At 44.1% G+C, this 24,135-nt stretch overlaps 1 protein-coding gene across 4 annotated transcripts in view; it reads left to right on the forward strand.

Moving 5' to 3' along the window:
• The window catches only part of arhgef12b (Rho guanine nucleotide exchange factor (GEF) 12b), a 118,587-nt gene extending 100,657 nt beyond the window's left edge, over positions 1–17,930 (forward strand). For all 4 annotated transcript variants that reach the window (XM_046326913.1, XM_046326923.1, XM_046326932.1 and 1 more), the window contains 14 exons: positions 277–402; positions 665–779; positions 1,243–1,343; positions 3,515–3,592; positions 3,752–3,827; positions 7,795–7,962; positions 8,666–8,753; positions 10,922–10,996; positions 12,689–12,783; positions 13,029–13,337; positions 13,503–13,817; positions 14,093–14,314; positions 15,462–15,534; positions 16,031–17,930. In XM_046326913.1, the coding sequence (XP_046182869.1) occupies positions 277–402; positions 665–779; positions 1,243–1,343; positions 3,515–3,592; positions 3,752–3,827; positions 7,795–7,962; positions 8,666–8,753; positions 10,922–10,996; positions 12,689–12,783; positions 13,029–13,337; positions 13,503–13,817; positions 14,093–14,314; positions 15,462–15,481 (1,788 nt within the window). In that variant the 3' untranslated portion in view covers positions 15,482–15,534; positions 16,031–17,930. The remainder of the gene's footprint in view (positions 1–276; positions 403–664; positions 780–1,242; positions 1,344–3,514; positions 3,593–3,751; positions 3,828–7,794; positions 7,963–8,665; positions 8,754–10,921; positions 10,997–12,688; positions 12,784–13,028; positions 13,338–13,502; positions 13,818–14,092; positions 14,315–15,461; positions 15,535–16,030) is intronic.
• Positions 17,931–24,135: the final 6,205 nt, after the last annotated feature.

Here is a 24,135-nt window from a genome sequence, read left to right on the forward strand (position 1 = left end):
ATGTCCCTCTGTGCGTATGTGGGCCCGCATGTTACCATGTCCCTCTGTGCGTATGTGGGCCCGCATGTTACCATGTCCCCCTGTGCGTATGTGGGCCTGCATGTTACCATGTCCCTCTGTGCGTATGTGGGCCTGCATGTTACCATGTCCCTCTGTGCGTATGTGGGCCCGCATGTTACCATGTCCCCCTGTGCGTATGTGGGCCCGCATGTTACCATGTCCCTCTGTGCGTATGTGGGCCCGCATGTTACCATGTCCCTCTGTGCGTGTGTGTAGTTCAGTGATGACGAGGAGGAGAAAATCAAGCGGGCGGTGGGTACCTTCTGCAGTAACCAGCCCTTTGCCCTGGAACTCATCAAGACCCGGCAGAAGAAAGACCAGCGCTTCACCTCCTTTATGCAGGTACGACACAGTATACTATACTATATTCTACTGTTCATGGGTTGCATGTTGTGTCACAATATTGTTCTGAAGTTTCTCTTGACGACCGGGCATTCTACTCCATGCATTCTCAGTTGGCGCTAATGAAAATGTTGCATTATAGTGGCTTGGAAACACAATGATATCTCTAAAGGAAACATCATTGTGATGTCGTCAGATTGACCATTTGATCTGGAGTGAGTGACTGTAGTACTGACTCGGGTGTGTCTCTCTCGTCCCGTAGGAAGCTGAGAGCAACCGTCTGTGTCGCAGACTGCAGCTGAAGGATATCATTCCAGTGGAGATGCAGAGGCTGACCAAGTATCCACTACTGCTGGAGAGCATAGCCAAGTACACAGGTACAGTAGACAGCACCGCTATAAAACACAGTCTGTCCACACAACTAATAAAGGTTGAGACATTGACCTGAAAATGATTTGGATGACGTATCATCTCTCTTGTGTCCATCTGTTGGGAGATGAGTATCGCATTTCTTTGTAATAGTTGATTAAAGAGGGATGTATTTCCAAGCCATATTATCTTTTAATGTTTAAATAAAATGACTGAACTAAAGGAAAGCAGATTTAGCTACTCAAAGATTGTAAAAAATCTGTCAAAAATTGCATGAAGATTAGGCTATAAATAATCTTGGTTTACCCAGAACTAAGATATGTTTACGTAGTCTCTTCATAAGAGATTAGGCTGTAAATGAATCCGTCATCATCATCATCATTTCTTCACATTCTTGCGCACGTGGGTTTTTGTTGTGCATTTATTTGGTCCATTGAGATCATCTGCTTGTTTTTGTTTTTTGCCTGACAGAGGATGCAGAGGAGAGGGACAAGGTGAAGAGGGCCGGGGAGTGCTGCAGGACGATCCTCAACTATGTCAACCAGACAGTGAAAGAGGCAGAGAACAAACAGGTAACTGACTATGGAGAGGACAACCAGTGGAACTAGACACATGGTGAACACATGCACACAGCTGGCTACAACAACAGTTTGTCATGGTGCAGCCACGTTTCAATTGAAAACTGTGGGACACTTGCAAGCTAAATTAAGCAAAACCAGTTCAGACTGCACCAATGGGATTCAAACACTTCCTACCTTAATATGGCTGTCTACAGTGGCTTGCAAAAGTATTCACCCCTCTTGGCATTTTTCCTATTTTGTTGCCTTACAACCTGGAATTAAAATAGATTTTGGGGGGTTTGTATCATTTGATTTACACAACATGCCTACCACTTTGAAGATACAAAATATGTTTTTATTGTGAAACAAACAAGAAATAAGTGCATAACTATTCACCCCCCCCAAGGGTCAATACTTTGTAGAGTCACCTTTTACAGCTGCATGTCTCTCGTGGTATGTCTCTATAAGCTTGGCACATCTAGCCACTGGGAGTTTTTCCCATTCTTCAAGGCAAAACTGCTCCAGCTCCTTCAAGTTGAATGGGTCCCTCTGATGTACAGCAATTTTAAGTCATACCACAGATTCTCAATTGGATTGAGGTCTGGGCTTTGACTAGGCCATTCCAAGACATTTAAATGTTTCCCCTTAATCCACTCGAGTGTTGCTTTAGCAGTATGCTTAGGACCATTGTCCTGCTGGAAGGTGAACCGCCGTCCCAGTCTCAAATCTCTGGAAGACTGAAACAGGTTTCCCTCAAGAAATTCCCTGCATTTAGCACCATCCATCATTCGTTCAATTCTAACCAGTTTCCCAGTCCCTGCCGGTTGGTGTTCTCGGTGTGATTAGGTTAGGGTTAGGGTGAGGTGTTGGGTTTGTGCCAGACATAGCATTTTCCTTGATGTCCAAAAATCTAAATTTTAGTCTCATCTGACCAGAGTACCTTCTTCCATATGTTTCAAGAGTCTCCCACATGCCTTTTTGAAAACACCAAACGTGTTTGCTTATTTTTTTCTTTAAGTAATGGAGTGTGTGGCTTAAAGTGGTCCTATAGACAGATACTCCAATCTCCGCTGTGGAGCTTTGCAGCTCCTTCAGGGTTATCTTTGGTCTCTTTGTTGCCTCTCTGATTAATTCCCTCCTTGGTTTTGGTGGGCGGCCCTCTCTTGGCAGGTTTGCTGTGGTGTCATATTCTTTCCATTTTTTAATAATGGATTTAATGGTGCTACGTGGGATGTTCAAAGTTTCTGATATTTTTTTATAACCCAACCCTGATCTGTACTTCTCCACAACTTTGTCCCTGACCTGTTTGGAGAGCTCTTTGGTCTTCGTGGTGCTGCTTGCTTAGTGGTATTGCAGACTCTGGGGCCTTTTAGAACAGGTGTATATATACTGAGATCATGTGACACTTATTTAAATAAAGTCCACCTGTGTGCAATGTAATTATGCACCTTCTGAAGGTAATTGGTTGCACCAGGTCTTATTTAGGGGCTTCATATTAAAGGGGGGTGAAACATATGCACCACTTTTCCGTTTTTATTATTATTATTATTTTTAAACAAGTCATTTCACTTCACCAATTTGAACTATTCTGTGTATGTCCATTACATGAAATCCAAATAAAAATCCATTTAAATCACAGGTTTTAATGCAACCAAATAGGAGAAACACCAAGGGGGATGAATACTTTTGCAAGGCCCTGTATTTAAGTTGACCAGTTCCTCTGCTAAGCTATGTGATTGGCTTATCGTTGCTGTTTTTATTGCTGCCACCTGCTATGCATTGTCTGTTTTCTGCTAGCCTATCACAACCCCAGCCTCCACCTATTTGGTTCTGCTTTTTTCCCCATCAGGGGGATTGATATATCTCACTCACTGTCATGTAATCTAATGGTATTAAGGGACACATGGATCTGGCAGTCAGCTCCCATGAAGGAGCAGAGCCAAACACCAATACCAGATGTTTTGTCATCTATTTTGGTTTCTTAAAGGGTTAAAGGAATATGTGAGTTTCCTGTCTGAACTCTATTAATGCAAAATGTAGTAAACAGTACAACTCTTGTGCCTGCTACCTTTCTACCAGAATATATCAGCTAAGGGACTGAATAGCATTTAGATCCTATTAAATGAGTGTTTTAACTGTATACTGTCTAGCCAGTATTTGTGTGTGTGCTCCTCTCCCTACAGAGGTTAGAGGACTACCAGAGACGCCTGGACCTGTCCTCTCTCAAACAGAGTGAGAACCCAATGATCTCAGAGTTCAAGGTGAGACTACTTGTGTCTCCATTTATTTACATGCATTTACCTTTATTTGACCAGGGAAGTTAATTGGACATATTCTCATTGACAAGAACCCCCGTTGGCTTAAAGCTGTAGAAAGGTGCCTGTTCTGACGTGTGTGTGTGTGCATGTGCGTGTGTGTAGAGTCTAGACCTGACCAAGAAGAAGATGGTGCACGAGGGACCTCTCTCCTGGAAGGTCAACAAAGACAAGACCATCGGTACGTACCCATAATTCAACAGAATGTGTTTTAGCGGTGTAGAAATGTTGATCATGTAGAGAATAATAATAATTTTTTACCTTTAGGACAATTGCTATTTCCATTTTCAGCTTAGCCCTTTGGTACGCTAGAGTTGTCCTCATCCAATGCTGAAAGCTAAGTAGGCTACAACATACAATAGAAGACTGAGAAGAAGGCCCGGGGTTCACATGCTATAGTAGTTTTAGCCCACATGAGGACTAGCTTGAGGAAGCGCCGACTGAGGAAGCGCCGACTGAGATGGCCGCCTCGCTTCGCGTTCCTAGGAAACTATGCAGTTTTTTGTTTTTTTACGTGTTATTTCTTACATTAGTACCCCAGGTCATCTTAGGTTTCATTACATACAGTCGAGAAGAACTACTGAATATAAGATCAGCGTCAACTCACCATCAGTACGACCAAGAATATGTTTTCCGCGACGCGGATCCTGTGTTCTGCCTTACAAACAGGACAACGGAATGGATCGCATGCAGCGACCCAAGGAAACGACTCCGAAAAAGAGGGAAACGCGGCGGTGTTCTGGTCAGACTCCGGAAAAGGGCACATCGCGCACCACTTCCCAGTATTCTTCTTGCCAATGTCCAGTCTCTCGACAACAAGGTTGATGAAATCCGAGCAAGGGTGGCATTCCAGAGGGACATCAGAGACTGCAACGTTCTCTGCTTTACGGAGACATGGCTTACTGGGAAAACGCTATCCAGGGCGGTGCAGCCAACGGGTTTCTCCACGCATCGCGCCGACAGAAACAAACATCTCTCTGGTAAGAAGAGTGGAGGGGGCGTATGCCTCATGACTAACGGGATATGGTGTGATGAAGAAAACATACAGGAACTCAAATCCTTCTGTTCACCTGATTTAGAATTCCTCACAATCAAATGTAGACCGCATTATCTTCCAAGAGAATTCTCTTCGATTATAATCACAGCCGTATATATCCCCCCCAAGCAGACACATCGATGGCTCTGAACGAACTTTATTTAACTCTTTGCAAACTGGAAAACATTTATCCGGAGGCTGCATTCATTGTAGCTGGGGATTTTAACAAAGCCAATCTGAAAACAAGACTCCCTAAATTTTATCAGCATATCGATTGCGCAACCAGGGGTGGTAAAACATTGGATCATTGTTACTCTAACTTCCGCGACGCATATAAGGCCCTGCCCCGCCCCCCTTTCGGAAAAGCTGACCACGACTCCATTTTGCTGATCCCTGCCTACAGACAGAAATTAAAACAAGAGGCTCCCACGCTGAGGTCTGTCCAACGCTGGTCAGAACAAGCTGACTCTACACTCCAAGACTGCTTCCATCACGTGGACTGGGACATGTTTCGATTGCGTCAGATGGGAATATTGACGAATACGCTGATTCGGTGTGCGAGTTCATTAGAACGTGCGTCGAAGATGTCGTTCCCATAGCAACGATAAAAACATTCCCTAACCAGAAACCGTGGATTGATGGCAGCATTCGCGTGAAACTGAAAGCGCGAACCACTGCTTTTAATCAGGGCAAGGTGTCTGGCAACATGACTGAATACAAACAGTGCAGCTATTCCCTCCGTAAGGCTATCAAACAAGCTAAGCGTCAGTACAGAGACAAAGTGGAATCTCAATTCAATGGCTCAGACACAAGAGGCATGTGGCAGGGTCTACAGTCAATCACGGACTACAAGATGAAATCCAGCCCAGTCACGGACCAGGATGTCTTGCTCCCAGGCAGACTAAATAACTTTTTGCCCGCTTTGAGGACAATACAGTGCCACTGACACGGCCTGCAACGGAAACATGCAGTCTCTCCTTCACTGCAGCCGAGGTGAGTAAGACATTTAAACGTGTTAACCCTCGCAAGGCTGCAGGCCCAGACGGCATCCCCAGCCGCGCCCTCCGAGCATGCGCAGACCAGCTGGCCGGTGTGTTTACGGACATATTCAATCAATCCCTATACCAGTCTGCTGTTCCCACATGCTTCAAGAGGGCCACCATTGTTCCTGTTCCCAAGAAAGCTAAGGTAACTGAGCTAAACGACTACCGCCCGTAGCACTCACTTCCGTCATCATGAAGTGCTTTGAGAGACTAGTCAAGGACCATATCACCTCCACCCTACCTGACACCCTAGACCCACTCCAATTTGCTTACCGCCCAAATAGGTCCACAGACGATGCAATCTCAACCACACTGCACACTGCCCTAACCCACCTGGACAAGAGGAATACCTATGTGAGAATGCTGTTCATCGACTACAGCTCGGCATTCAACACCATAGTACCCTCCAAGCTCGTCATCAAGCTCGAGACCCTGGGTCTCGACCCCGCCCTGTGCAACTGGGTACTGGACTTCCTGATGGGCCGCCCCCAGGTGGTGAGGGTAGGCAACAACATCTCCTCCCCGCTGATCCTCAACACGGGGCCCCACAAGGGTGCGTTCTGAGCCCTCTCCTGTACTCCCTGTTCACCCACGACTGCGTGGCCACGCACGCCTCCAACTCAATCATCAAGTTTGCGGACGACACAACAGTGGTAGGCTTGATTACCAACAACGACGAGACGGCCTACAGGGAGGAGGTGAGGGCCCTTGGAGTGTGGTGTCAGGAAAATAACCTCACACTCAACGTCAACAAAACTAAGGAGATGATTGTGGACTTCAGGAAACAGCAGAGGGAACACCCCCTATCCACATCGATGGAACAGTAGTGGAGAGGGTAGCTAGTTTTAAGTTCCTCGGCATACACATCACAGACAAACTGAATTGGTCCACTCACACTGACAGCGTCGTGAAGAAGGCGCAGCAGCGCCTATTCAACCTCAGGAGGCTGAAAAAATTCGGCTTGTCACCAAAAGCACTCACAAACTTCTACAGATGCACAATCGAGAGCATCCTGGCGGGCTGTATCACCGCCTGGTACGGCAACTGCTCCGCCCTCAACCGTAAGGCTCTCCAGAGGGTAGTGAGGACTGCACAACGCATCACCGGGGCAAACTACCTGCCCTCCAGGACACCTACACCACCCGTTGTTACAGGAAGGCCATAAAGATCATCAAGGACATCAACCACCCGAACCACTGCCTGTTCACCCCGCTATCATCCAGAAGGCGAGGTCAGTACAGGTGCATCAAAGCTGGGACCGAGAGACTGAAAAACAGCTTCTATCTCAAGGCCATCAGACTGTTAAATAGCCACCACTAACATTGAGTGGCTGCTGCCAACACACTGTCATTGACACTGACCCAACTCCAGCCATTTTAATAATGGGAATTGATGGAAATGATGTAAATATATCACTAGCCACTTTAAACAATGCTACCTTATATAATGTTACTTACCCTACATTATTCATCTCATATGCATATGTATATACTGTACTCTACAACATCGACTGCATCCTTATGTAACACATGTATCACTAGCCACTTTAACTATGCCACTTTGTTTACTTTGTCTACACACTCATCTCATATGTATATACTGTACTCGATACCATCTACTGTATGCTGCTCTGTACCATCACTCATTCATGTATCCTTATGTACATGTTCCTTATCCCCTTACACTGTGTATAAGACAGTAGTTTTTTTTGGAATTGTTAGTTAGATTACTTGTTGGTTATCACTGCATTGTCGGAACTAGAAGCACAAGCATTTCGCTACACTCGCATTAACATCTGCTAACCATGTGTATGTGACAAATAAAATTTGATTTGATTTGATTTGTTGAGTGTAAGTGATTTTCTGTGTGTTGTAAACCGTCTTCTCTCTATACCAAATGCCAGGACCAGGACTGAGAGAAACAAAATGTTCCCCATGCCATACCAATGAATCAACAACTTGAGTCATGTTGTCATGAATTATTATGTTTATCAATGTATTTCAGTGTCTGTGATGCCATTTGGTTATAAAAACAAAAGTATTACCTTGAACTTCCTCCTGTGCCCTCAGAGCTGTACACGCTGCTCCTGGAGGATATCCTGGTGCTGCTGCAGAAGCAGGACGAGCGGTTGGTCCTCAAGTGCCACAGCAAGAACTTGGCGGGCACCGCCGACACCAAGCACATCTTCAGCCCCATCATCAACCTCAACACCGTGCTGGTGCGCTCGGTAGCCACCGGTGTGTCCATTCAGTTCTAACAATATTAAAGCGTTTTCCCTCGTTTATGTTTCAGTAAAACGCTAAGGGATGGGGCTTGAGAAATGTAACCTCCCTCAAATTCATAGACAGAGCTATAGATGCAAGGACTGACAATCCATTGTATCAACATTATAGTTTTAAACACACACTTATATTTTGGGTTTTGAAGGGGTACGACAGTTGAACTAAGCTCATGAAGCATTTACAAGTTTTATTCTTGAAGAATTAATCAAATGTATGTAGCAACTGTTATTTCCCTATTAAGGGGGCTATTTAGTGTGAATTATTTTTAAATCTGATATAAATAGTTATTGCTCTATTTGCTATGTTTCCATCTGTGTTGTTCTGAATGTTGCATTCCACTGAAAAGGCTCCTGGAATCATATCTTATCAAATTGCTTCAAGCAACATGTCTGTAGTAGCCTGGTCCCAGATCTGTTTGTGCAGTCTTGCCAACCACCATGTTTGGCATGACAGTGACTATTGGCGTAAGCTTTTTGGAACCTGCCTGATCTTGCAATCGCTTACATTCTGTTTTACTGATGTGAAATTGGATTTGGCTACACAGCTCAAACAGACCTGGGACCGGGCTATATCTCGTGGACTTTGGAGAGGAAAGACAACATAGCAAAGACTGTCAATATAATGTATATTCTAATGATATTGTCTCTTCTCCTGTCAGACAACAAGTCCTTCTTTGTGCTGTCTATGTCCGACAACGGAGCCCAGATCTACGAGCTGATGGCCCAGACCGTGTCCGAGCAAAGAACGTAAGTCTGTTTGTCCATCCCAAAGTCACTTTATTCAAGCATCCCATTCAGTTGTTACCTGGCTGGAACTAGGATTGCAAAAGTTCCCAGGTTTTCCAGAAATCTCAGGTGAGGGATTCCAGGGGAGAATAAGCAGGGACAGAATCCTCCAACTGAGATTTCAGAAAAATCTGGATTTGCTTGGTCCCTCCAGGCTAAGTTGCTCTCAAAGAGATGCAATGCCTTCAGAAAGTATACACACCCCTTTATTTCACATTTTGTTGTCACAGCCTGAATTTCAAATGGATTCAATTTAGATTTTCTGTCACTGATATACACACAATACCCCTTGAAATGAATAACAATTAAATGAAATGTATTCAGTCAATAAGTATTCCCAGGTTTTTCTGAGGGCACACACTTTATGTGTTATGAATGTATTGTAAGTCGCTCTGGATAAGAGCGTCTGCTAAATGACTTAAATGTAATGTAAATGTAATGTTTTTTAAATTGTATAACTGCATTCATTTTGCTGGACCCCTTGGCAGAAGCTAATGGGGATCCATAATAAATACAAATACAAAGTCCTCAACTTGCAGCTCCATTAAATAGTACCAGCAAAACACCAGTCTCAACATCAACAATGAAGAGGTGACTCCGGGATGCTGGCCTTCTCAGTTGTGCACTGGGCCTCCCACCACTCTTTCTATTCTGGTTAGAGCCAGTTTGCTCTGTTCTGTGAAGGAAAAGTAGTACACCGCGTTGTACGAGATCTTCAGTTTCTTGGCAATTTCTCGGATGGAATTGCCTTCATTTCTCAGAATAAGAATAGACTGATGAGTTTCAGAAGAAAGTTCTTTGTTTCTGGCCATTTTGAGCCTGTAATCGAACCCACAAATGCTGATGCTCCAGATACTCAGCTAGTCTAAAGTTGGCCAGTTTTATTGCTTATTTAATCAAAACATCAGTTTTCAGCTGTGCTAACATAATTGCAAAAGAGTTTTCTAATGATCAATTAGCCTTTTAAAATTATAAACTTGGATTAGCTAACACAACCTGCAATTGGAACACAGGAGTGATGGTTGCTGATAATGGGCCTCTTTTTGCCTATGGAGATATTCCATTAAAAAATATATCTGCTGTTTTCAACTACAATAGTCATTTACAACATTAAAAATGTCTACATTTCTGATCAATTTGATGTTATTTTAATGGACAGAAAATGTGCTTTTCTTTTAAAAACAAGGACATTTCTAAGTGATCCCAAACTTTTGAATTGTTGTATTTATATGACAAAACACATCACGACAAGAGAGACAACACTACATAAAGAGAGACCTAAGACAACAACATACTGTAGCAAGGCAGCTACACATTACAACACAGCATGGTAGCAACAGAACATGACAACAACATGGTACAAACATTTTTGGGCACAGACAACAGCACAAAGGGCAAGAAGGTACATCATGCAAAGCAGCCACAACTGTCAGTAAAACTGTCCAGTTTGAGTGTTTGTTGCAGCTTGTCCCTGTCGCTAGCTGCAGTGAAGTGAAAAGAGGAGCGACCCAGGGATGTGTGTGCTTTGGGGGCCTTTAATACTAACCTAAATGAAAGAGTGAAAAGAATGAAGCCTGTACAGAATAAAAATATTCCAAAACATGCATCCTGTTTGCGACAAGGCACTTAAATAATACTGTAAAAAATGTGGCAAAGAAATGAAATTCTGGGAATAGAGCTAGTTATAGTTTTGACTTAAATTAGCTTGAAAATCTATAGCAAAACTTGAAAGTAGCTTTCTAGCAATGATCAACAACCAACTTGACAGAGCTTGAAGAATTTTAAAAAGAATGGCCAAATATTGTACAATCCAGGTGTGCAAATCTCTTAGAGAATCACAGCTGTATTCGCTGCCAAAGGTGTTTCTAACTTGTATTGTCTCAGGGTGGTGAATACTTATCTAATCAAGATAAAATATTAATATTTTTTCATACATTTTTTATAAATTTTGTGTAGATCGTTGGCAAAAAAAACAATTTTAGTGCCGCTTTGTAACAACAAAATGTGGAAAAAGTAAATTGGTGTGAGAACTTTCTGAAGTCACTGTAGATGCTGCACTTCCCAGGAAGACAGGATGGGCTCGCTTTCTATGGTTGGTCTGTTTCTCATTAACTCCTCCAATCCACTAGGTGGCAGTGTCTGATAACGCAGAGCGCAGAAACCATGAAGACGAAAACACACATCATACCTTTACTTCAGACCGAGTGAGTTCACTGGCCTTGTTGGCTTTTTATATACACTGCTCAACAAAAAATAAAGGGAACACTAAAATAACACATCCTAGATCTGAATTAATGAAATATTCTTATTAAATACTTTTTTCTTTACATAGTTGAATGTGCTGACAACAAAATCACACAATTATCAATGGGAATCAAATTTATCAACCCATGGAGGTCTGGATTTGGAGTCACACTCAAAATTAAAGTGCAAAACCACACTACAGGCTGATCCAACTTTGATGTAATGTCCTTAAAACAAGTCAAAATGAGGCTCGGTAGTGTGTGTGGCCTCCACGTGCCTGTATGACCTCCCTACAACGCCTGGGCATACTCCTGATGAGGTGGCGGACGGTCTCCTGAGGGATCTCTCCTGGACAGTCTGTGGTGCAACGTGGCGTTGGTGGATGGAGCGAGACATGTCCCAGATGTACTCAATTGGATTCAGGTCTGGGGAACGGGCAGGCCAGTCCATGGCATCAATGCCTTCCTCTTGCAGGAACTGCTGACCCACTCCAGCCACATGAGGTCTAGCATTGACTTGCATTAGGAGGAACCCAGGGCCAACCGCACCAGCATATGGTCTCACAAGGGGTCTGAGGATCTCATCTCGGTACCTAATGGCAGTCAGGCTACCTCTGGCGAGCACATGGAGGGCTGTGCGGCCCCCCAAAGAAATGCCACTCCACACCATGACTGACCCACCGCCAAACCGGTCATGCTGGAGGATGTTGCAGGCAGCAGAACGTTCTCCACGGCGTCTCCAGACTCTGTCACGTCTGTCACATGTGCTCAGTGTGAACCTGCTTTTATCTGTGAAGAGCGCAGGGCGCCAGTGGCGAATTTGCCAATCTTGGTGTTCTCTGGCAAATGCCAAACGTCCTGCGCGGTGTTGGGCTGTAAGCACAACCCCCACCTGTGGATGTCGGGCCCTCATACCACCCTCATGGAGTCTGTTTCTGACCGTTTGAGCAGACACATGCACATTTGTGGCCTGCTGGAGGTAATTTTGCAGGGCTCTGGCAGTGCTCCTCCTGCTCCTCCTTGCACAAAGGCGGAGGTAGCGGTCCTGCTGCTGGGTTGTTGCCCTCCTACGGCCTCCTCCACGTCTCCTGATGTACTGGCCTATCTCCTGGTAGCGCCTCCATGCTCTGGACACTACGCTGACAGACACAGCAAACCTTCTTGCCACATCTCGCATTGATGTGCCATCCTGGATGAGCTGCACTACCTGAGCCACTTGTGTGGGTTGTAGACTCCGTCTCATGCTACCACTCGCGTGAAAGCACCGCCAGCATTCAAAAGTGACCAAAACATCAGCCAGGAAGCATAGGAACTGAGAAGTGGTCTGTGGTCACCACCTGCAGAACCACTCCTTCATTGGGGGTGTCTTGCTAAATGCCTATAATTTCCACCTGTTGTCTATTCCATTTGCACAACAGCATGTGACATTTATTGTCAATCAGTGTTGCTTCCTAAGTGGACAGTTTGATTTCACAGAAGTGTGATTGACTTGGAGTTACATTGTGTTGTTTAAGTGTTCCCTTTATTTTTTTGAGCAGTGTATATTTTATATGTACTTTTATACACTCTGCTTTCTAATGAAAAAAGGCACATCGCCCTAGTTTATAATTTACTTTTGTGTGTGCGTGCATACGTTTGGCATGTGTGTTGCAGTGTGGAGCGAGACGCAGTAGAGATTATCAGCACGGAGTTGCCCAAACTGAACAAAGACCCTGAGCGCACCTCCATGGGATGTACCCAGTCCCCAGGTATCAATAACTAGACATTTAATACATTTTCAAAAATCTAATCAAATCTAATTTTATTGGTCACATACACATATTTAGCAGATTTTTATTGCAGGTGTAGCGAAATGCTTGTGTTCCTAGCTCCAACAGTGTAGTAGTATCTAACAATTAAAAAAAACATCTACCCTATGAAAAGCTATGTGAGTTTGACTATTCTTCATGCAGCTGTAACACACCTTCATTACCCATGTATCTGTGTCCCCTAGAAAAAGACGTCACTTCCTTGCCGGGTCTGCAACCCACACCCACATCGACCAACCCATTTGACGGTGTCAAATCAGACGACGAGGAAGAAGAGGACTCGCCACTGCCAGACAGAAGAGAAGAACAAGAAGAGGAGGAGGAAGTGGAGGAGGTAGATGAGGAGGAAGTTGAAGCTTTTCTGGATGGAGAGCTGGCAGACAGACTGCCCATCCTCCAGGAAAGGTCACGCCTGGGCATCGCCATCGACGACGAGGATCCCGATGACGCGTTCGGCATGCCACCCTCCAGAGCCGAGGAGGCCCTAAGAACCTGTGAGTTCACTGGCTTAGCCTTAGACCAATATGTCACATACAGTGATAGAATGACACATTGAATGGCACACTAAATGTTTTGCAACGGAAACTGAAAATGAGTGTTTCTTCTTCGCCTAATGAACATGACCCTGTAGCCATGCTGACTCTCTCTCCTTATTCCAGTGGCAGCCCTGAGGCAGGTCCTTCTCAACCACATGACGAGCAGAGCAGAGGGCAGCGACAAGGACAAAGAGAAGGGGAAAGAAAAAGAGCAGAGGAAGGGCCGAGCCCCTGGAGGCCGCCTGCTGAGGACCACGTCCCTGAGGGGCCCAGAGGACAACAACAGTATCTCGGCCCCAAGCGGCGTAGCAGCTCCCTCTACTGGCTCCGAGAGCGGCACCTCGGAGAAGACCGAGGCAGGGAGGGCGGAGGAGGCCCCGGGGTCCAATGAACTACCGTCTGGGGACACAGGTTTCTTTGAGACTTCCGAGGAATACGGTGAGCCAACTGGGACATTCAAGGCAGAAAAGTGGCAGGGGATTCACCCCTTAGGTTAAGTAGTATTTCACTTAGTCATGAATCGTTGTCGATGTCAATAGGAGACAAAATTCTAATTCTACTTAAATGGAAGTGGAAATGGATATACTGTTGCTTTTATAGCATGTTTGAGGTTCCTTTTTAATTGTGGAAGTTAAAGTACTCAGGTGGGCATAACTTACCCATTTCCAACCGTCTCTCCCTCCCTCCCCATTTCTCTTTCCCTCCCTCCCCAGGCAGTTACATGGTCCTGGAGGGCTACGGGGCCTCAGGGGAGAGCAGCACGGACAATGACGGTCAGGCGAGGGGCGGGGGGGGGTGGGGCCCAATGGGGCCCGGACATCGACCTGAAAAAGCTACTCTCCTCATCCTCGCAGACAGGGGGTGCCGGCCCCAAACTCAGACGCCAGGTCATGACCCACATCCGCCTGCTCCAGGCCAACCTGCAGCACCTGAAGGTACACAATCAACCCCCCTTTAAGTAACATGAAGTTTCCCCCCCCCCAGATCAGACCTGGGTTCAAATACTATTTGAAATCATTACCTTTGGATTTTGACAATGATGCCCTTTATCTACTTCCCCACAGTTCGATGAACTTGTGGATACCGTTTTTATATCTCTGTCCAGTATGAAGGAGGTTAGAGGTAGTTTCACGTGCCAATGCTAATCAGTCTTAGCACAATAACTGTCAGTCTATGGCTATCTGTTTGCATGGCACTAGTTAGCAACTTAAGTCAAACAGCACACAGAGAAATAAAAATGGTATCCATGAGTTCATCTGACTCTGGGGAAGTAGTTAAAGTGCCTCATTGCCAAAATCCCAAAGTATCCCTTTAAAAGTGGTTGATTGAGTATGCCTGATTTAGACCAATTAGAATAGTCCCAAAATGGCAAACCACGCCCATTTACTCAGGCAGGCTAGAGTAAGCGCTTAAAAGTGCATTATCCAGAAATTGCTTCACCATTTCCTGGTTCCTAATATTCTAATAGTTCGCCTAATTTCAGTTTGTGACAAAACAAGCAAGTATAGTGTAGAGAATAATTCTTAACCGTTGTGAAATTTTCAGCTGTTTAACCTAGTGTACAAAACTGAAAGTAAAAGACGTGAACACAAAACTTAACAATGGGAAGCATAGAAATAGCGCACATAGAACAGATATACCGCTTCTTAGACGTGCTGTCGATGAGAATGTCATATCTATAACTCATATTTCTATGTGAATTTGGTCAGATCTTCCAAAAACTGACATATTGCAGCTTTAAAGTATTTGAAAGATTTCAGATAAATCAGACCTGGCTTCAAATGCTAAGGTCAGTTTTTTGTTCTTAGCTGATCTTTGATGTGTGCCCAAGGGCATATTCGGCCCAGAACTCGCGCTTTGAGTGAAATGTATGAGAAGGGCTTTATAGGTAAAGTTATTCAATGTCTGTCATGCAGTCTCTCACGCGGCATGATCAAGACATCTGTTTGTCAATCTGCCTGTTTGCTCATACTATTATATTTGTTTTACTGTATGGGGCCATCTACCCATACACTAATTTTATCCATCTGTATGTTCATATGTTCTACCAGAGCTAAGTTTCTGTCAACAATCTGCTTTCAGGAAGTGGAGACCAAGTATAATGAACTGTGCCAAAGGCTGACTGAAACAGCTACTGACACAGAGGAGAACAAAGGTACTGTGAATTATTGATACTGCATCCCATATGACACTGTACTCTTTATCAGTAAAGTATCCGGGTGCGTCCCAAATGGCACCTTCTTCCCTATAAATTGCACTACTTTTGAGAGCTCTATGGGCCCTGGTCAAAAGTAGTGCAATTTATAGGGAAGAAGGTGCTGTTTGGGACGCACTCTGATACTTATCATGAACAGATACAACAGTAGTTCACATGCACAGGATGCTTGAAAGGGCTTTGGAGTACAGATGCGTAGATTTATCTTGTGCTCCACCGATACATAGTTATTTCTGCAGGCATTGAAGTTTGAGTAAACCGTACACACGGGACAACAAACACAAGACGTATCACAACTTAAAACCAGATGTGTTGTTGGTTATCATAAGTATAGACTTTGTGGTCAAATATCAAAGAGAAAAACACGATGAGGAAAGCAAAATCAAAATGTGTTTATTATTTCTCTTTCTGCTGTCTCTCTCGCTTCGCTCTTCAGATAATAGTTAGTGATGACAGAGCACCTTCCCCTCCACCACAAGAGGACAAAGGAGGGACACGGAGGACGACACCTCTTCCTGTCCTCTGGAGGCCCACCACCTCAGCCCCCCACCCCTCCCATACTGCTGTGGCCCACAGAGGAGACTGGAACAATCAGGGGCCCCCGCCCCCCCAGCACAAATGGCAATCAGGGAAAAGAACGCCACAACTCACACAGCGTTCTCACTAGGACCATTCCACCCCCCAAACACCCCACTTTCGAAATTAACACAAGTGCTGCTCAAAGTGTACTGACTACCACCACCATCAGGATATTAGTAGATAGGGATTGAAGTTATTTTCCATCCCCGCTTCTTTCTCCTCCTGTGGATAAGAGTGCCGTCTTCCCATTGCTCACGTGCATTCAGCATTTGGAACACGCCACTTTCAATATATCCATCGGGGGTCAGAAACACAACTGTACGTGATGCTATAGTCCAACTTAAATCACAACTGTGTTGTGGTTAATGGTTTGGACCTGGAGGACCACCATGACAAAGGCTTAGCAGAGTGAGAATGCGGGGTGGAGAGGGTGGTCAATATACATACCTCTTCAGTTGGAATCATTCCATGATTGATCAATTTCCACTCTAACAAAAAATGGCAAGTTTAATCCATGTTTTTTCTAAACGTAATACTATGTTAAGTGAACCCCCCATCATGCCTAAAACATTGAAAGCCTTGTAGATTTTGATTAGGTATCTTAAGACATCCTGAAGTAATTATTTAATCACTTAGGGGTGAATCCTATTGTAACCTCCACTTAAGTCAAATGTTCCCTTAAGTTAGGATTCTCCCTTCAATAGGTCCTCAAGTGATTTAGTGGATCTCACTAACCCGCATCCTTAGCATGAAGCCTTGGTCTTGTTCACAGTAGATGGTGAAAGAATAAATTGACAAACTCCATTTTCTTGAGAGATATTTCAGTGATATACTGCCAGTGGTGAGGTGATAACAGTATACCGGTAAGCCCTCCATTTGTTCACCTTTTGGTGTGGCTGTATCTCCTCTGGCTTGAGTTGTGGCTCTTGGGAAGCGCGTGGTGTGATATAGCAAAATACAAGGGGACAGTCTGTCATTAGAGTTATTGACTTCCCTCTGAAATCATGTAGTATTCATCCATTCCTAATTGATAGGGACCCTCCTGGATCGGGGAACACCCCCAGCTCTTTGCCCAGTTTCCATATACCTTCAATTTTTCTGGTTTTGGAACTAAACTCTCTACGTTACTGTACATCGTCCTTTCTGTACGAGCTACTGAGGAAGTCTCATAAATAAGCTTCTGGGGTGAGAACACAGGACCTGTGTAATTTCATGGTTGGATTGAGAAAAGACTGGCACAACAAATATATTACTTTCACCAGCCGGAAGACTTGGATGAAAAGGACTTCTATGGACTATTTTAAATGTTTTTAAAAAATGACTAACAGTTATGAAAAACACTGCATCTCTTAAAATAAGAGCAATCTTTAAAAAAAAAAACTTTAAAAAACATTTCTCTCCTGCTTTCTACATTATACAATCATGTATTACTTTGACAGAAACTACTAAAACCAGGAGAGAATAAGACTGCAACGTATCCCTAAAATATTACATGTAATCTGTCTTTTTATTATTTTTGTCTAGACGTTATATTTTTATTATATTATTGTGAGCACTATTATTATGGTCTCTGGCTCTGTTGAAAACGTAAATAGTTATTTTAGGTGAGAGATTTAAATTTGACTGATCTATTGTATTAAAATGAAAGGAAAGTTAATCTTCCTGTGTAAAGGGAGGGAAATATGAGTTTGGAATATCGGCCCAAACTACATAACTTAAAATGTTCAAATATCATTAAAGAAGCTTGCTGGAAACACTGATGGTGGAGCGTTATTCTCTGTGCTTGGATGTGAAAATACTGCTGTATATCTTCTTGTTACGAATGTTTATGTTTCATCTTATGAACATTCTAGGGAGTTTTTCCTAGCCACTGTGCTTCTACATCTGCATTGCTTGCTCTTTGGGTATCTGTATGGTATGGACCTGTTGACCATGATTTAACCTGTAATCTTTCTGTCATACAGAAGATAGTGTCAAAATCGAAGGAAAACCGAGAGAAGAAAAGCACTGACGCAGGTTAGAGTTGTACCCTGTCCACTATAGAATTTATGTTGGCGATGCGCTTGTAAGAGTTTATCCGTAGAGATGTATAGATGACCCTAGTGCAAAAAGCCTGTTTTAGCATGGACAGCACCATAGATGACTTAAACCATTTGAACAAGTCAACTGGGTGAGACTTCCCATGATTTAAGGATCATATAAATCCATCCAGGTCATGAGGAGGGATCAGCCACTGAATTATACTTGTGAGTAAACATTCCATAACTGCAGGTGGCAGTAAATACACCAACCTTGGCCTTATACCTGTTTTATAATGGTTCAAACAACACAATTCAGGACCCTCATAGAAGGACATTCTAATATGTATTGGGACAGGGGGTGAATACTTATCTTATCAACTGAATTGTAACATTTTGGCACTATCAACAAGGACTGTCGGTGAATGGATGTTTTCTATTTGTCACACGATTCTCGGGAAACACTAGACAATGTCGTGCGTGAAAAGTCCAGGAGGGCAGCCATTTCTGAGATACTGGATCCATCCGGCAGGCCTCACACTGACAATCATACCACACTCAAGGTCACTGGTTTGGCCCCTTCTAAAATTCATTTGAACAGTAACTGAATGCCTTGATGTCTGTCTGCCAGCTTTATATAGCAAGCCACGGCCACTTGACTCAATGTCGGTAGGAGCGATCTGTTTTTGTGAATGGGATGGTGTACCTAATAAACTGGCCAGTGAGTTTAGATACCTGCTATGCTGATTTTGTTTTAGATTATTTTTTTAACCTTTTTTTTAACTAGGCAAGTCCGTTAAGAGCAAATTCTTAGTTACAATGACGGCCTAACCCTAACAACAATGCTGGGCCAATTGTGCCGCGTCTGATGGTACTCTCAATTGAACCAGGGTCTTTAGTGATGCCTCAGATGCAGTGCCTTAGACCGCTGAACCACTCGGGAGCCCAATGAGGTAACATTATAAACTATACCATATAAAAACCTGCCCTGCTGAAGGGATGGCGCCGGAAGAAATGGCAGCAGTTTTACGGGCGCCCAACCAATTGTGCTATTATGTGGATTTTTTCACGTTTTTCGTAACTTATTTTGTACATCATGTTTCTGCAACCATATCTTATGGCAAAAAAAGAGCTTCTGGATATCAGGACAGCAATCACTCACCTCGGATGAGACAACAAAAAATCAACAAACAAGACGCACAAGACATTCTCCAAACACCTGGCAGGGCAGACATCCCCGTTATTTGCAAGAGGAAGAAATGCAGGTACAGAGGTCAAAGAGCCGGATGTCTGTTCAGGATCCGGAAAAGTCAAGTGGGAAAGCTGCCATTACTGTCAATACTACTCGCCAATGTGCAATCATTGGACAATAAACTAGACGAGGTATGATCACAAATATCCTACCACGAGCCTACCAAATGAGCTAAATCACTTCTGTGCTCGCTTCGAGGCAACCAACACTGAGGCATGCATGAGAGCATCGGCTGTTCTGGACGACTGTGTGATCGCGCTCTCCATAGCCAACTTGAGTAAGAACAAGGCTGCGGGGCCAGATGGATTACCAGGACGTGTGCTCTCTGCATGTGCTGACCAACTGGCACGTGTCTTCACTGACATTTTCAACATGTCCCTGATTGAGTCTGTAATACCAACATGTTTCAAGAAAACAACTATAGTCACTGTGCCCAAGAACACAAAGGCAACCTGCCTAAATGACTACAGACCCGTAGCACTCAAGTCCGTAGCCATGAAGTGCTTTGAAAGGTTGGTGATGGCTCACATCAACACCATTATCACAGAAACCCTACACCCATTCCAATTTGCATACCGCCCAAACAGATCAACAGATGATGCAATCTCTATTGCACTCCACACTGCCCTTTCCCACCTGGACAAAAGGAACATTTATGTGAGAATGCTATTCATTGACTACAGCTCAGCGTTCAACACCATAGTACCCTCAAAGCTCATCAATGAACTAAGAATCCTGAGACTAAACACCTCCCTCTGCAACTGGATCATGGACTTCCTGACGGCCCGCCTCCAGGTGGTGAGGGTAGGTAGCAACACACCTGCCACACTGATCCTCAACACTGGAGCTCCCCAGGGGTGCGTGCTCAGCCCCCTCCTGTACTCCCTGTTCACCCACGACTGCATGGCCAGGCATGACTCCAAAACCATCATTAAGTTTGCAGACGACACAACAGTGGTAGGCCTGATCACCGACAAGACAGCCTATAGGGAGGAGGTCAGAGAACCTGGCCAGGTGGTGCCAGAATAACAAGCTATCCCTCAACATAACCAAGACTAAGGAGAAGATTGTGGACTATAGGAAAAGGAGGATCGAGCACGCCCCCATTCTCATCGACGGGGCTGTAGTGGAGCAGGTTGAGAGCTTCAAGTTCCTTGGTGTCCACATCAACAAGAAACTAGAATGGTCCAAACACACCAAGACAGTCATGAAGAGGGCACGACAAAGCCTATTCCCACTCAGGAAACTAAAAAGATTTGGCATGGATCCTGGAGATCCTCAAAAGGTTCTACAGCTGCATCATCGAGAGCATCCTGACTGGTTGCATCACTGCCTGGTACGGTAATTGCTCGGCCTCTGACCGCAAGGCACTACAGAGGGTAGTGCGCACGGCCCAATACATCACTGGGGCTAAGCTGCGGAAGACCCTAAAAATTTTCAAAGACCCCAGCCATAGACTGTTCTCTCTACTACTGCATGGCAAGCGGTACCAGAGTGCCAAGTCTAGGACAAAAAAGGCTTCTCAACAGTTTTACCCCCAAGCCATAAGACTCCTGAACAGGTAATCAAATGGCTACCTGGACTATTTGCATTGTGTCCTCCCCCAACCCCTCTTTTTACGCTGTTGCTACTCTCCGTTTATCATATATGCATAGTCACTTTAACTATACATTCATGTACATACTACCTCAATTGGGCCGACCAACCAGTGTTCCCGCACATTGGCTAACCGGGCTATCTGCATTGTGTCCCACCCACCAACCCCTCTTTTACGCTACTGCTACTCTGTTCATCATATATGCATAGTCACTTTAACCATATCTACATGTACATACTACCTCAATCAGCCTGACTAACCGGTGTCTGTATGTAACCTCGCTACTTTTACAGCCTCGCTACTGTATATAGCCTGTCTTTTTACTGTTGTTTTATTTCTTTACCTACCTATTGTTCACCTAATACCTTTTTTGGTTAGAGCCTGTAAGTAAGCATTTCATTGTTGTGTTCAGCGCATGTGACAAATAAACTTTGATTTGAAAATAAACACTACAGTATGGATACATGCTATGCTGTGAGATAGGATGTGATGTGAATTATATTAAGCTTACTAGATTTATTTAAGTGACAAGCCATTCAGACCATCCTTCCTGATTGAACCTTCATAAACTAAACCGAATGACAAAATGCAATATGGAATTTTATTGAATAGTTTGGGGTATGGCCTCTGCATTCCTCGGAGCCAGATACTGATGACAGGTTGCTCTATACTGGGCAGCTGGCATCGAAACCCCCCAAAAAGTTACTCATCAAGGAGAAGGGGCACAGCAGAGCAATGTGTGGATCTAAAGATTGAACACAGTATAAAATAGATGTACAGTGCATTCGGAAAGTAAATCAGACCCCTTGACTTTTTCCATATTTTGTTACGTTACAGCCTTATTCTAAAATTGATACAATTGTTTTTTTTCCCCTCATCAATCTACACACAATACCCCATAATGACAAAGCAAAAACTGTTTTTTGTTTTTTGCTATTGTGTTAAAAAAATGGAAATACATTTACCTAAGCATTCAGACCCTTTACTCAGTACTTTGTTGAAAGACCTTTGGCAGCTATTACAGCATTAAGTTTTCGTGGGTATGACGCTACAAGCTTAGCACACCTGTATTTGGGGAGTTTCTCCCATTCTTCTCTGCAGATCCTCTCAAGCTCTGTCAGGTTGGATGGGGAGCATTGCTGCACAAATATTTTCAGGTCTCTCCAGAGATGTTCGATCGGGTTCAAGCCTGGGCTCTGGCTGGGCCCCTCAAGGACATTCAGAGACTTTTCCCGAAGCGCCTGCTGGTTTGTCTTGGCTGTGTGCTTAGTGTCTTTGTCCTGTTGGAAGGTGAAAATTCGCCCCAGTCTGAGGTCCTCAGTGCTCTGGAGCAGGTTTTCATCAAAGATCTCTCTGTACTTTGCTCCATTCATCTTTGCCTCAATCCTGACTAGTCTCCCAGTTCCTGCCCCTGAAAAACATCCCAACAGCATGATGCTGCCACCACCATGCTTCACCGTAGTGATGGTGCCAGGTTTCCTCGAGACATGACGCTTGGCATTCAGGCCAAAGACTTCAATCTTGGTTTCATCAGACCAGGGAATCTTGTTTCTCATTGTCTGACAGTCTTTAGGTACCTTTTGGCAAACTCCAAGAGGGCTGTCATGTGCCTTTTACTGATGATTGGTGGAGTGCTGCAGAGATGGTTGTCCTTCTGGATGGTTCTCCCATCTCCACAGAGGAACTCTAGAGCTCTGTCAGAGTGACCATTGGGTTCTTAGTCACCTCTATGACCAAGGCCCTTCTCCCCGATTGCTCAATTTGGCCGGGCAGCCAGCTCTAGGAAGAGTCTTGGTTGTTCCAAACGTCTTCCATTTAAGAATGATGGAGGCCACTGTGTTCTTCCAACCTTCAATGCTGCAGAAGTTTTGGTTCCCTCGATCTGTGCCTTGACACAAACCTGTCAAACCAATATACGCAGTCCAACTCATCCCAAACCATCACAATTGGGTTGAGGTCTAATGCAGCACTCCATCACCTTCCTTCTTGGTCAAATATCCTTAACACAGGCTGGAGGTGTGTTTTTGGTCATTGTCCTGTTGAAAAACAAACAATATTCCCAATAAGCCCAAACCAGATGGGATGGTGTATTGGTGCAGAATGCTCTGGTAGCCATGCTGGTTAAGTGTGCCTTGATTTCGAAATAAATCACAGACAGTGACACCAGCAAAGCACCCCCACACATTACACCTCCTCCTCCATGCTACACGGTGGGAACCACACATGGGGAGATCATCGTTCATATACTCTGTGTCTCACATAGACACGACTTTTTGGAACCAAAAATCTCCAATTTGGACTCAGACCAAAGGACAGATTTCCACTGGTCTAATGTCCATTGCTTGTGTTTCTTGGCCCAAGCAAGTCTCTTCTTCTTATTGGTGTTCTTTAGTAGGGGTTTCTTTTCAGCAATTTGACCACGAAGGCCTGATTCATGCAGTCTCCTTTGAACAGTTGATGTTGAGATGTGTCTTTTACTTGAACTCTGTGAAGCATTTATTTGGGCTGCAATTTCTGAGGCTGGTAACTCTTATGAACTCATCCTCTGCAGCAGAGGTAACTCTGAGTCTTATTTTCCTTTGGCGGTCCTCATGATAGCCAGTTTCATCATAGCATTTGATGGTTTTTGCGACTGCACTTGAAGAAACTTTCAAAGTTCTTCACATTTTCCGGATTAACATAACGTTTGTCTTAAAGTCAGGATGGACTGCTGTATCTCTTTGCTTATTTGAGCTGTTCTTGTCATAATACAGACTTGGTATTTTACCAAATAGGGCTATCTTCTGTATACCACCCCTACCTTGTCACAGCACAACTGATTGGCTCAAATACATTAAGAAGGAAATAAATTCCACAAATTAGCTTTTAACAAGGCACACCTGTTAATTGAAATGCATTCCAGGTGATTACCTCATGAAGCTGGTTGAGGGAATGCTAAGAGTGTGCAAAGCTGTCATCAAGGCAAAGGGTTGCTACTTTGAAGAATGTGTAAATGGAAAATATATTTTGATTTGTTTAACACTTGTTTTGGTTACTACATGATTCCATATGTGTTATTTCGTAGTTTTTCTTCACTATTATTCTACAATGTAGAA

This window comes from Oncorhynchus gorbuscha, linkage group LG02, assembly GCF_021184085.1.
Source record: "Oncorhynchus gorbuscha isolate QuinsamMale2020 ecotype Even-year linkage group LG02, OgorEven_v1.0, whole genome shotgun sequence".
Taxonomy (NCBI): Eukaryota; Metazoa; Chordata; class Actinopteri; order Salmoniformes; family Salmonidae; genus Oncorhynchus; species Oncorhynchus gorbuscha.